We start from the raw sequence: 14,816 nt of genomic DNA on the forward strand, positions 1-14,816 counted from the left end.
CTGCTATAAAGCGGTACCTATTTATCTACTTGCACTTTGATGTGCTTTCGAACTGCTAGGTTGGCAGGCGCTGGGACCGAACAACGGGAGCGCACCCCGCCGCGGGGATTCGAACCGCCGACCATATGATTGGGAAGTCCTAGCACTGAGGTTTTACCGACAGCGCCACCCGCGTCTCAAATTGAGGTTTACTTTGCTGCTTAAGGAATAAAGATGTTAGCTCCTTGGCTAGCACTAAGGGCCAAGGTATCTTGCTTGCTGTAGTGTTAAACTTGGAACAAGGGAGGCATCCCTTGGGAAGCAAGGTCTCTCTCCTTTAGGAGCCAGAGAACTGGCAGCTGCCAGTCAAGTCATGTGATGGGCTGAAAGACCCTACGGGGGTTGGAACCTCCTTTCTTCAGTCTTCACCCACCAGGACGCGTAAAGCAATGAGTTCAAAATTTTGTTGTAAGTCATTGCAGGAGCTTATCTTTCATAGGTTTTTTTTTGTGTTAAGCTCCATGTAAGTGTAATAAGTATTTTTACAAGCTTGGCGGAGAGCACTACAGTGGGAGATGGGTTAATTCTGCAGAGCAGAGCAGTTTCCATGTTGGCTGGAACTCCTTAAGTGCTTAAACCTGTAGGACTTTTCACATGAAAGAATTGGACAGCACAATGCTGTAGTATCCCACCTGTTCTCTGTTTGCTTTTGGGCACATCGTCAAAAACTGTGCTGGGAGAGTTTATAGGCAAACATTATAAGAAGTGACAGTCTTTAAGTGCTGTTAGATTTGAATTTGGCAGAACAAAAAGCTTACCTGAAATAGATATTGATTTCCAAACTAATTTATATGTCATGAGGATTCTTGATATCCTATGTTTGCCATGGCATTCTTAGTCACAGGAGGAGCATCAGTTCCTTTTAATTTTGAAGTTCAAGGATGATGCTCATGTAGTTCATGTAATGGCAGCACCACTCTGGGGTGGCGGCGGCATTCTCCAAGGTTAGCAGAAGTACAAACAAATCTTTAACGAAAAAGAACACCAAGGGGGGGGGGGACCGCAGCCCAATGTGGACTGAGCATGCTCATTTGCCACAGAATGATGACTGAGTGTTGGGCTGAAAAAGTGGAAAACTTGGTGTGAATAAGAATACTGTATTAAGGAGTATCCTGAAATTGCATTATACTGTAGATTATATGCCCAGTGCGCATCCTAAGAGAACTTTTCTTTTCCTTTTTCTGAATCATTAGCAATTTCTTTCCTAACTACGGCCAAATTTAACTCTTACCATCTCTTGAAAGTGGATTCAGTGGATGCTTATTAAAAAACAAAGTAAAAAAGAGTGGGGGTTTTTAGCACGCAAGTGCTGCCAGAATAATGGATGGAGACATTCAGGCCTTTTCAACTGAAATGTTCCCAGATTCTTTAATTATGGTTTAGGAAGCTGGGAATGAGAGTTGTGCCTGCTTATTCCCCACCTCTCCCTTCACACACTGCCTTGGGCACTGCAGTCCTGATCTCTTTAGACTAACTTCCCATTTTGTCCAAACTAAGGAGCTCTGGTAGAATGGTTGTTTACTGACCAGGAAATTAAACCATGATTTGATCCTGGTTAGTAAATAAACATTAAGCCACAGTTTTATGTTTCAGTTCTAACATGGGGCTGTATTTTAAAGTAGCCTTCGCTAACTTGGTTCTCACCAGATGCTTTGGACTGCAGCTTCCATCAAATCCATTTCTAGTCCGAAACATCTGAAGAACATACGGTCAGTGAAGGCTGCATCTGAATGGTCTAGGATCTCACAGTATGAAAGCTGGTGTGCAAGGGGAGGCAGGAAACATGAAGACCCAATGCTTCTTCCTGGCTTTATAATCACTGGATTATTAAATGGGGAATTTAACATCAACCTGCCATGTTGTGGCTACATGTTCCATTTCTAGCCTTTTGGGGTGGGTTTTTTTTTAAGAAAATTAGTTGGTAAAGTCCCTCACTGGATTATTTAGACAGTGGACAAAATTGGTATCTTAATAAAGTGATCTACATAAAGTGGTACCTTGGGTCAAGAACTTAATTTGTTCTGGAGGTCTGTTCTTAACATGAAATTGTTCTTAACCTGAGGTACCACTTTAGTTCTTAACCTGTGCCACCACCGCACGATTTTTGTTCTCATCCTGAAGCAAAGTTCTTAACCCGAGGCACTATTTCTGGGTTAGCGGAGTCTGTAACCTGAAGCATCTGTAACCTGAAGCATCTGTAACTCGAGGTACCACTGTATATACACTCTTTTTGAAGGTCAATTTCAAAGACTCCTGGGAAATGCTGGCCACAACTAAGCTCAGTAAAACAAATTTACTACACCAGATAGAATGAGCTACAGTGGTTACGGAGAACAGTGAATGCAATTCTATACAGTAAACCAGTCTTGCTTGTTCTGAAGTGTCAGCAAACCTAAAATCAATCATTCGTTCTGTGACATTCTTGCTACATTTCTTGGATTTAAACTTTTACTGATATAAAATATATATGCAGAAAGCAGCTCATTCTCCATCTGGATAATGATTCCCCCCCCCCCCCCGTCCTCCTAACAACCCTCGGTTGGTGCAAATTGTAACACCTGTATAATGGATTGATGGAATCCATAATTACCTCATCAAGTTTGTAAAAAAGAAGTGTAAAATTGTACGAGAGTTCATAGAATACTTGCTTGCCAAATAATTTTGATCTGTTGAACATTTTGAGACCCAGTTGTAAAATCTAAACATGTAAAATGTTAACATTTGTATAAAAATATTGTTTAGGCCTCAGTTTCAGTATGTATAGCAGTCACACAATCTTATTCTGTGAAAATGAAGAATTGCTTTTCCTTGATGGTGCAAATTGGAGAAGAGGCTGTGAGGGGAACATTTTTTTTCTGTGGAAAAATAATCAGTGGTTCTGCAGAGCTAATTTACGGAAGGATTAGTCACTGTTCTCATGTGCGAAATTCTACCAGCAGAGAAACAGGATGTAGCTCAAATCACACCTCTGATTTTGGTGAAGGTTACATGCTACTTAGCTTGTCCAGTTCAGGACATTGCAAGGGCAATAAAAGTGTGAGAAGGCTACCTACCTTGCGCTTGGGTTTGTAAATTGCCAACACTTGCTCCCCCAAAGTGGGTATAAATTGTGAACACTGTTCCAAGAAATGAACGTCTCTCACTTAAATGTATTCATAATTGTGTTGTATATGGCCTTCCCTCTAGAACAGAGTTGAGAACCTGTGACTCACTGGACTCTCAATTCACATCATCCTTGACTATTGGCCCTGCTGGCCAGGGCTGATGAATGCTGGGAGTCCCACAACATCTGAATGGCCACATGTTCCAAGTCCCTTTTCTAGAGTTAGAAGTGATTAGCTGTAATACTGCGAATTTGTTCGTACACTCCGCAGCATGGGAGGCTGTAAATTATTAGCAAAGAAGACAGAGTGTCACTTGGCACTTAAAAAAACTAATTTATTGCAACTTGAGCTTGCATAAGCTCTGGGTTTACTTCATCAGATGCGGTTATCAAGTTACTAGGATTCTTGTGTTGTAGCGTATAGTCAGACTGCACACTTCCCGGCCTGAGCATCAACACCTTCCTCGAACTTGTGGTTTTCTTATCCAAAGCCATGCCTTCTACTTTTTATACTCTGTCCTGTAAGCTTGCAGCACATCATGGATGAAGCTGCTTCATCAGTTTTGCTTGCCTTTCCCCAATTTTATGAAAACTCACACATTTTCAAAGAGGGCCTTCACTGACAATTGTTGGAAATTTTCTCTCCCCCCTTTGTCCCTTCTCCACTCTTCTTCTGTGCCCATCTACTTTCCACTTTTGCAGAGCCACCAACCAAATATCAAATCTCTCAGCCTGATGTATACTCTATACTTCCGGGAGACTCTTTGACGTTGCACTGTCAACTGAAAGATGCAATCAAGATCACTTGGACTAAAGATGGGGTCCATTTGATGCCCAGCAATCGAACAATCATGACTGGGGAATACTTGCGGATTAAAGATAGTTCGCCCAAAGATTCAGGCCTTTATGCTTGCACTGCTGTTAGGGCTGTAGACAGTGAGACCCTCTACTTCATTATAAATATTACAGGTGAGTTTGCTTTTTTACTACATGCAAATAGCTGTAACCTATATTTATTATATGCATATGTATAGCCAGTTTCTGCTCAAGCATTAAAGAGACATTCTGGTCGTATATAATATTCTTTATTTTGCCAGCTTGCTCATGCTCTTAGATCATTTCCCCTGTTGGATGGTAAAGTGGGTGGCATTTTTAGCTGTGGTACCCGGTAATTCGCCCTCTCAGGTGGCTCAATTACTGTGGGTGCCAGAGGAAAAAGCTTTTTCTTTCAAGCACCTAATGTGTGTGTGTGTGTGATATATATATATGTGTGTGTGTGTGTGTGTGTGTGTGTACGCTATGGACTGCTATATATAAATGCTATGGACTGTTTAGCAAAGTTTTTAATGTTTGATGTGTCACTGTGTTTTTAATATTCTGTTGGGAGCCACCCAGAGTAGCTGGGAAGCCCCAGCCAGATGGGTGGGGTAATAACAACAACAACAAGAACAACAGCAACACTAATAATAATAATGTGGAATATCTTATTTGTTGCTTTATGCAATATATATATTTAAATACATTTTTCAAACATTTTCACAATAACCTTCAAATCAAATAATTACATTGTTTCACTAGTTGACTTCCCACCCTCACCTCCACAATGTTTTTACTTATACTTTTTCTGCTGCATTATATCATTATCTATTAGAAAAAAGTTTCTCTATTACAATTATTTTATCACTTTTCTTCCTGCCCATGATTTGACTATAATATTTTTTAATAGTCCACAGAAGTCCTTCATTCTATTAAAAAAATTCACCATTTCACTGTCAGTTTTGCCATTTCTGCATAGTCCCATTATTTTAAAAAGCCACCCCATGCATTTGTATTAATTAAGCCACCTTGGAGTCAGCTTTGATGAAGGGTGGTAGAATAACGTTTCAATGAAATAATATAAAAGAAATTTATAGTGATGTCAGTTTAAGAAAACTTCTGTTTGATCATTCTACCCTCCCACTCTGGTACATACAGCCACAAACGTTATATAGCAGTGATGGGGAACCTTTCTTCAGCTTAAGAGCTTCATTTCCTTCTGCATTTCCTTCCCCACCACATGTATATAACCTAAAATCTGATTCATTGACAAAGAGATAATTTTTTAAAAAAAACCTTAATTTGATTCAAATGAGCGGTAATTTATGTGGGCCTGTTTAGATGTATACTTGGGACTGGGGCAGAGTGTGTATGGATAATTAAGAGAACTGGGTAATCAATGTGGAGACAATACTTGGTTCTACTGCACAGTCATGTTAGAAAATAACAACACCCATCATTTGAAATTGTTCTCCAAATCTTCTCCATGATCAACTATACCAGAACTCCATTTTTTTAAAGCATCGAAACCTACACACACGCACTGTAAACCACACGCACTTGTTCAGGAACAAGTAAATAATCTTTTCTTGTTGTAATTTTTTTGTGTTTAATTTTCAAAGAGAGAAAATATCAGCAGCTCTTTAGAATAAGAAACTTTGCTTGGAAACATCTATGGCCATGACCCAACTAGACTATATGTACATGCAGGGATGAACAGTGCACTCAGTTGGAGGTTCCTTAGCAGCAGATACTTCAAAGAAGCCTCTGGCTGTGTACACAGTTTTTACCTACACAAACATATAGCTTCAGTGGATCATGGACTATATATGTATATATATATATATATATATATATATATATATATATGGAGGTTTTGGTGTCCTCGGGTGTCTTCCCGTGTAAAAGTTGGGGTGTCTAGGCGACGTTTCGACGAGGTCTCACTCGTCATCTTCAGGCTGGTGCTTTCGGCTTCAGCCGAAAGCACCAGCCTGAAGATGACGAGTGAGACCTCGTCGAAACGTCGCCTAGACACCCCAACTTTTACACGGGAAGACACCCGAGGACACCAAAACCTGCATTCCTGTACCCGTGAAAATCTACGAAAACATATATATATATATATATATATATATATATATATGCGTGCCATAAAGTGCGTGATGCTGCTTCTCTTAAAGAAGATCTGTTCCAGATGTGACATAAAAGAAACAACATGAGTCCAGAAAATAGGTGTGTTTGCTTGCAATGTGTAGTAGGTGAACAATGTTAAATTTTTAAACTTCAGATGTTCTTTCATCTGGAGATGATGAAGATGACAACGATGGCTCTGAGGATTTTGTGAATGACAACAACCAAATCAGTAAGTAACTCTCTGACTGCTGAAGGTGCCTGGCAGAATCCATATGGAAATATTTTCCCCCACCTAGCCTTCTGCACTCTCTTCAAGCACTTTCTTGGCTGTTAAACGCATGAGCAATCTATTAGCTGTAGATTTCAACTGGCTTGTTTCCTCTTTCTTTTTGTGTATTTCTGGTCTTCTGAAACATGGAAATAAACTATTATCATATTCTTGCCTGCTTGTTTATTCTTTCTTGTCTTAGTTGCCATTAACCTTTTAGCAGTTCTTCTTTTTTAACTCAACGTGTTCTGTACTGACACCTCCTCTTTCTTCATTTCTGGATCAGAGTTGTAATTTCCTGTAATGACAATATTCAAGTGATGGTTATAAAATTGAATTGTAATTAATTTTGTAGTGAAAAGAAAAATCTATGGAAAGAGAATGTAATGACCCTTTCCAACTTAAGCTTTCGTAATGATGGTATGGTCTAGTCCCCAAGAATATACTCTACTTGGTTACCTGTCTAGGCAGATGCTTATAAGTTGTTCCTACATTAGAAAGTCTTAAGGTTCAAGGCCCAGCAAGCTCATTGACATGGTCCTAGGTAAGAATTCACAAATCCTCCAAAGTACTAGATCAGGATTTGGAGAAATGGTTTGATTCATCTCTGATCCTAACAGGAGCACCACCCACCCCATCACCACTCACCTACAATAGGGTTTCTGCAATATATTTTGCCCAACATAGTATAAAATACTGTGGATTGGAGCTCAACGCTCAAAAGACCAGCTCAACTGCTCAGCAGCCCCCAACCAAGACATTTTTGCTGCTTGAAACAAAGGATGAGATCTTTCTGCCCCCTTCATTCCATATATTGAAAGATGGTGGGAGATAGCCGAATCTAATTTCAATCCTGGTATCTTCCACTTCTTTTGACCAGCAGGCAGGCTTAAGGGCTGCAGGGCAGGCTCTGTGGGGCAGCCACAGCCCTCTCCTCTAGCACCTCACCACCACACTCCTTCCCTCATCATCTGCCACATCGAGGCAGCTGCCCCACTTTGCCTAATGGTACTGCTGGTCCTGAATAGGTAGGGGGTGGAACATCTGCCTAGGTTGATGCTTCTGGAAGTTCTTTCTAAGAAACCAGAGTCCCATAGAGGCAAATGCCTGCTGTAGCTAGGGTATTGAAAATGTCTTGTGGAAAGAAAAGTCAACAAGTGTTTGTAAAGAACCTTGGTTGTGAAGAAGCCTTAACTTGGGGACAATTCATTTCCAGTAAGCCATGGTGTTAAATTATACAAAGTACCCTCTAGCCTGAACATTTAGAACAGGGGTTGCTTACCTGTGACCCTCCAGATGTAGGAGTGCCTCTCCCTGGAACACTGAGCATCAGCAATGCTGGCAGGTGTTGAGGCAAGTTGATGTTCAGCAACACCTGGATGTCCACAGGCTCCCCATCCCTGATTTAGAACCTTTCATCTCCAGATGCTGAATTATTATGAGTTTTCTGGGAGGGTTGAGTATATTTTCGGGTAATGCTAGTGTGGGCTTATGTGATTTGTAGGTGGGCTTATTTGACTTGCAAATCAGAGCCGTGTTTATTCACAGGCGTAGGGTTGTTTATAGCTTTAGGGGCAAGCCCAGCTACGTGTGTGAGCTTTTAGATAGGCTTAGATGGCAGTTCTTGTAATGATCAGTGATAACAGGAGTGTTAGATTTATAATGTGAAAAGTAAGGAAAGGCTTTGCAGCTTGTTGCTTTAAGAGGAGACTCTGAACTTTACGTATATGTGTGTGGGTCATTTTCATTTGTCATTTTATGCCATGTTTATTTCTACTGCAACTTTGTGATGGAGACACACACTTATTAATATATATTGTATATATAAATTCTTACCTCATCTGTGGGCAGATATCCTAACTGTGAGAAAACAATAGGTTAGATTAAATCCAAGCAGTATACTGAATGTGTTTTATATTACTTCCACCTATTGTTGGAATGTTATTTTTTTACCATGAGGCGCAAACATAGCAGCAACAAAAAATGCAGATCTCTGGCCATAAAGCAGAGAAAAAAACTGATTAAATAAATTAAATATTTTCTGGGTCAAGCTAGTGGCTCACCTAGTCCATCATGCTGTTAATACGTTAGTGAACCAGATGCTCATGGGAAGCCTGCAAGTAATATTACAATGCAACAAGCTGAATGGGAATGCTTGTAATAATAATAATAATAATAATAATAATAATAATAATAATAATAATAATATACCACTCTTCATCCGAAGATCCCAGGGCTATTAACAACAGAGAAATTCAAAACAAGAATACAAAACACAAAAATCTATACCAACACTACTAATTAGTGTTAATTTAAAGGAAGTGTTCTTTAAATCGACCTATCACGAAAACATATTCTTTTGGAGGTGTAAGTGGATCAGATCTGATTCTATGCATGTTTTTTGCAGCTGCACCACACACACACACACACACACACACACACACACAAAACCCCAATTTGGGGCCACAGTATTGGATATAAAACAGGAAATTGCCGAGTACGTATTATCCAGGAACTTGAAAACAATACTCCTGCATGTTACAATCAGAAGTGTAGTTCTCCAGTTGGAAGCAGGCTTATTGACCGGTGCTAAACCTTGCATCACTCAACACTGAAGAAATAAAAACACTCCGGCTGTAGCAGACTAATGGGGTGGGGTAGGGGGACACTCTATCATTAGAATTAACATACAAAAGGAAAGCTTCAAGCAGTAACCAGTAAAGTAGATTTAACAAGAGATGGCCCTTGACCATCCAATATTGGAGTTCAAAAGCAACAGATAACAGTTCCCCATGAAACTCTTTCTCCTTAATATAGTATTCTATACCATGATGTAAATTTCCCCTTCCCACTTCATTTTCACATTTTCCAGTTATTATCCTGCTCCCTTTCTTATTGTAAAAAGTGTAAAAATATTAATAACCATTAATGTTACAGTATTACGTAGCTGCCAATGTAATGGATCCCGCAAGATCCAAGACTACAGAGAGGTTAATAGGGGTTTATGTAACACCTGGCCTAAACGCACCTTTGTGTGGTCCTTAAATGCTGATGGTGAATACAGAGTAATAAATAAATAGACCCAAGATTGGCTGTGTTTCATTGATCTGCAACCTAATAGCAATAATGAAATTATCAGAAAATGCTATCGAAACAGTGCAGCATACAAAATGTTTCAGATCATATTAGTAATATGTACAATGAACCAGAGAGGGAGTCTCACCCTGAGAGATGTTGCTTTGCCCAGGTCCAGCATATGTGCTTCCTACTCTGCTTGTTCTCAGATTTATAATCATTATGGTGGTGGGAAATGATGAGAAACCAAGATGGCAGTGTGATGGAAAGGCCCAGTAACTAGAAATCGGGTAACCATTGTGCTCTTGCCAAAGTGCTTGTCACTGATAACAGAGTTCACAGCACTGAAAGAATCATCGCATCTGCTGGGTTCTTGTGATTATAGCAGCGCCGGCTGACTCCTGTGCTCTTTAGCACCAATCTTGTTCATGTGCCGTTTGGATTAACTTTATCAGGAATTTGGGATTTGTTCCAGCAGGGTTATTTGTCTGATCAAAAGAAATTGCTTTGTGGAACGTGCTAGCGGTAGAGCAAAAAAAGAAAAATGTACTCATGTATCGGTACTTAATAACATTCATGTTAGATGAACCCCCTTTTTTGTTGTGATCCTCGACTTAACTGCTTTATTTCCACATTCCCCTGTAGTGTTGTTGCCATTTTGTATCTAAGAAATCATTTTAATGGCGCTTTCTCCTATGTATCTTTTGGAATAATTAAAATTTTGTTGGTTGTGCAGTTTAATTTTAAATATTTATAACTTTCCCGGCGTTATGCTTGCAACTGCATGTTCCAAATATCCATTGATTTTCCCCCCACTTAATTAATTTTTAAAGCTTCAGGCTAAAATGAAATAGTCAACTATCATTTCTAGAATAATTTTAATGCTTAAATTTGAATATTTTCTTTTGGTGAGGAGGCTTGTTAAGGACTCTGTTGCTGTATTCTTCTCCAGCTGTATTTTTATTTTGGTTTGTTGGGGGAAGTGGAGTGGAGGAATTCTATGTGTGCTGATTTCAAGAACTGCCATAAATGTTTGACGAACGGAAGGGTTTGTTTGTTATGGAGCGGTCGCTTGTAATAAAGGAAATGAATTAAGGCTGAGAGAGGAATGGTTATGTTTCTGGACCCCTCTGGTCCTAAAAATGTCCATAGTAAATGGATTTATTTCAGGAAGGATCTGTTGTAAAATAATTAAAAGTCCTTACCGTTAAATAGATTTCCACCCTTAATTTTTAAACAGGTAAATGAGTGAACTGAATTAAGCACAGTCATTATATAACTGTGCGGTTAATCAGATTTCTTGTTATCTGCAGTAGAGGGCTCAGGTCACTACTGCACAGCAGGAGAATTATGGATAGATGCTGAAAACCTATTGTAGTAATTTCAGCTAAGCCAATGCAGTTCTTATGCTTTCAGATTTGTTTTCAGTTTTGTTAGTAATAATCCTGCTTTTGGGGAGAGGTGGCTTAGCTATGGTGCCCCTTTAAAAGCATTTATTTACTTTTGATAATTCAGTCTTCTGCAGTTCATCACTGATGTGTTGACATCCAGTAACATCATTTTTTTTTGTCAAAACGTAATTTACCAGTGGGTGTTTTGTGGGGACTGCGGGTGGTGCTGTGGGTTAAACCACAGAGCCTAGGACTTGCCAATCAGAAGGTCGGCGGTTGGAATCCCTGCGACGGGGTGAGCTCCCATTGCTCGGTCCCTGCTCCTGCCAACCTAGCAGTTTGAATGCACGTCAAAGTGCAAGTAGATAAATAGGTGCCGCTCCAGCAGGAAGGTAAACGGCGTTTCCATGCGCTGCTCTGGTTCGCCAGAAGCGGCTTAGTCATGCTGGCCACATGACCTGGAAACTGTACGCCGGTCCCTCGGCCAATAAAGCGAGATGAGCGCTGCAACCCCAGAGTCGGTCACGACTGGGCCTAATGGTCAGGGGTCCCTTTACCTTTACTTTAACTTACCAGTGGGTGTTTTGTAGTGTCTATTGGCCAACAGAGATGTCCAGATGCCATATGTTATATAATGTAGCTCTGCCCAATGAGCTAAGGCTCATGGCTATGAGAAAGAGAGGGCCTTTTCAGTGGTGGTGCCAAAGTTGTAGAACACCCTTCCCAGAGAGACTCTCTTGGCTCCCCCATTGTGATCCCTTTGGTGCCAGCTGAAGTCTTGTTTATTTTTCCAGGTTTTCAGTCATAAAACCATTTAGTGGTTTACAGACCTTTGCTTATTCTTGGAGTTTAAAGATGTATCAGATCTGTGAGCTCTGTTTATCTTATTTTCTGCTGTATTGCATTTTATTGTTTTAAGACAGGATTGGAGAACTTGTGGCTCTCCAGACGTCATTGGACTCTGAATCCCATCAGCTCCAGCCAGCATGGCCAATGGCCAAGGATGATGGAAGTTGTAGTCCAAAAACATTGAGAGGGGGGCACAGGTTTACCAGTCATTTCTAAACAGCTTGTTTTGTATTTATTTTATTTTTTCTTGGAAACTACTGAGAGGATTTATTCTATTGGGGATAAACAAATACATTATGTAACATTTGTTTTCTTCATAGTATTGGATTGGCTGCTTAAACCCACATAATATTATTAATGGGCATCATTACGAAACTCTGGATGTCAAAGGAGCTGGGGGGGGGGGCAAGATTTTTTAGGGTACTGCTTTGGAAAAATTCTGCACTCAGAAACTCCAATTTCAAAATGAAAATAAAACATTGCTAGTGTTGGGGATGGTCATTTTGTTGGTTCTTCGCTAGGTGTTCTAATCCACCTGTTACAATAATCTTCCTTGTTTGTTCCCGTGATTTTATACTTAGGCTGATTTTTCCTAGTATGTAAGATCAGTAAACATGGGACAGAGTTGATCCCTTGGCATGGATTAGTACAAATCACCTCTGTCTTCATGCCATAGTTATCTGTATTAACCAAATCTATATATAACTTTCACAAAACATTTTGGACAGGAGAGATTAGAAATAGTGTTCCTTTTCTATTGAAGTTAGTGCACTGGTTTTGTGTGTGTGTGTGTGTGTGTGTGTGTGTGTGTTTTGGTGTGTGTGTGTTTTTGGAGAGGGAACATCAGGAATACTCCCCTGGGTGTGGAATAGCTTTTGAGTAGCTAGTTAGAGTGAGTGTCTGTTTTTCCTAGAATTAAACCATGGTGTTTTAACAAGCACTCTGGTCAGAGATTTGTTTGCTTCCCATCCAAACTCTGACATGGAATTTCATACCATGTTGTACTGCACGTTGAGAGATCAGCAGCAGAGAGAGGACCTTGTTTTGCTGTTGGGTTGGGTTGGGGAAAATGCCAGATCCTTGTATGAAACAATTCCAGTGATTTTGTTCGTTATCATAGTTGTTCTCTCCTTTTTTAAAACAGCAGTTCTAAACACACACAGACACGCATGTTATCTGAAAGCCAGTCATTGATTATTATAGTCCAAGCCAAAGGAAAATAAGGCCAGAATTTCAAATGAAGGCTCTGATTCTCTCTCACACAGGCAAACTTTCAAAGTTTCAAACATTCTGCATTTTAGTACAATTTTTATTTCTGCATTTTAAAATGGTTACCTCAAGCCTAAAGGCTATGGCAAGATGACAGGTGTCATGTTATTTTTATAGCTCTCTGTTTCTTGAAATAACTTTTCCTTACTTGCTGTAAGGCATGAATCACAAGCAATAACTCTAGCTGAAGCAGGGTAGATCTTTGTCTTTAGGTACACACTGAAATTTCTAAGGTACTCGAGTGTCTTGTGTGCTTTGCCAAAGGCGACATAAATCAACAATGTAGAACTTCAGTGCTCCCTCTAAAGTTGTGTCATACTGGAAATCATGCAAATGACAAGTGATTACATTCTTCTTCTTCTTCTTCTCTCTCTTTCTCTCTTTCATTTTTGGAAACAGAAGGACCTAAATGGACACAAACTGATAAAATGGAAAAGCGGTTACATGCAGTTCCAGCAGCTAACACTGTCAAGTTCCGTTGTCCAGCTACAGGAAACCCCCTACCAACCATGAGGTGGCTAAAAAATGGCAAAGAATTTAAGCAAGAGCATCGCATTGGTGGATACAAGGTAAGACACATCTTCCTTCCTCCACAGGCCAAGTGGAGTTGGTGTATTATACGTAGGAATGCCAATAAGATTTAGATGCAGCATGCTGTACAGACTTCCCTTATATCATGCTCATAACAGCCATGTAAAGCTATATGTGGCATCCCATATGTTGTTGGACTACAACTCCCATCAGCCCCAGTCAGCATGGCCAATGCTTGGGAGTGGCGGCAGTTGTAGTCGAATCAATGTCTGGAGGGCCACATGTTCCCATGACTGTTGCAGAGGTATCACAGGATGTGGCTATTCTATAGGAAAGTTATATTTCCATGTCATGTGACCTGGTTTACGTCAGTAGTTTATTTTCTCTAACCTATTCCCTATGTGAGTAACATGTGAATAGGGCTTTTTTGAGGGATGGGGAGCCTGAAACTTCAGTCAGTATGGAGAATACAGAGCTAGATGGACTAGTGGTCTGGCTTTGTACAATGTGGGTTCCTATGTTCCTATTCACTGTGTTTATAATTAAACTCAGATTTGAAGCTCTGATATGCCCAGAAGCCTGCCTCTGCTGGACAATGCTGGCCCTAACTATAGTAAATTTCTGTAGAGGTTTGAGTAAATGGTAAAAGCACATGCAGTACCTTTAAAGGATTCTGGTTCTGGCTCTCTTCATCTTCCCTAGAGCTTTTTTTTCTTTTTCTTATTTTCTGTTTGTAAGGTCAAGTTATCAAAAGATCAGAAGATCAGACATTGTGAATAGAGCTCTTACTGAGTAAGGGGTTAGTGGTGAAACAACAAGGGGGAAAAACACTTTACGAAAACATTGTTTGTAGAAGTGTTCTTAACAGTCTGTGCTTTTGTGCTACGACAGCCTAGAATATTCCAACTTGCAGACATATAGTAAAACAAAGCAAAACAAAAATCTTATGGCTTGGTGACTGCACACTTAATGAGCAGGAAGACTTATTTTTATGGATTTTATGGTCTGTGAAATAGATGCAGAAAGCAGTGTTTTGAGGGCAAGTAATTGCAATTACTTAAAATGGTTTGCTTGAATTGAAAGTAGCATCGGATTAGTTGTTTCCATTCAAACTGTGAGTTACTGATTAGAAAGGACATCTAGAGAGGTTAGCTAGAGTGCCAAGTTAGAGTTAATATTAAACCTTTAGGTACCTACTGGGGTCAGGGAGGGAAAAAACACTAGGATTTGATAATTTTGCTTTTATTTGGTTATTTAAGCTGACACGTGGATGGTCTTTATGTATGAAAAAACAAAATAAAACACTTCCACAAAATAACCCTCATCAACTACGAAAAACAAA

The 14,816-nt window shown here is 39.9% G+C and overlaps 1 protein-coding gene across 8 annotated transcripts in view; it reads left to right on the forward strand.

Annotated features, from left to right (window-relative positions):
• Positions 1 to 14,816, forward strand: part of FGFR2 (fibroblast growth factor receptor 2) — a 143,614-nt gene that overhangs the window by 57,442 nt on the left and 71,356 nt on the right. For 5 of the 8 annotated variants that reach the window (XM_083506127.1, XM_083506126.1, XM_083506129.1 and 2 more), the window contains exons 3-5: positions 3,845 to 4,111; positions 6,246 to 6,320; positions 13,343 to 13,512. In XM_083506127.1, coding sequence (XP_083362253.1) covers positions 3,845 to 4,111; positions 6,246 to 6,320; positions 13,343 to 13,512 — 512 coding nt within the window. The remainder of the gene's footprint in view (positions 1 to 3,844; positions 4,112 to 6,245; positions 6,321 to 13,342; positions 13,513 to 14,816) is intronic. The other 3 variants (XM_083506133.1, XM_083506132.1, XM_083506131.1) reach the window with 1 other exon arrangement.

Source organism: Podarcis liolepis (assembly GCF_965112155.1).
Source record: "Podarcis liolepis genome assembly, chromosome: 5".
In the NCBI taxonomy this organism is placed as follows: Eukaryota; Metazoa; Chordata; class Lepidosauria; order Squamata; family Lacertidae; genus Podarcis; species Podarcis liolepis.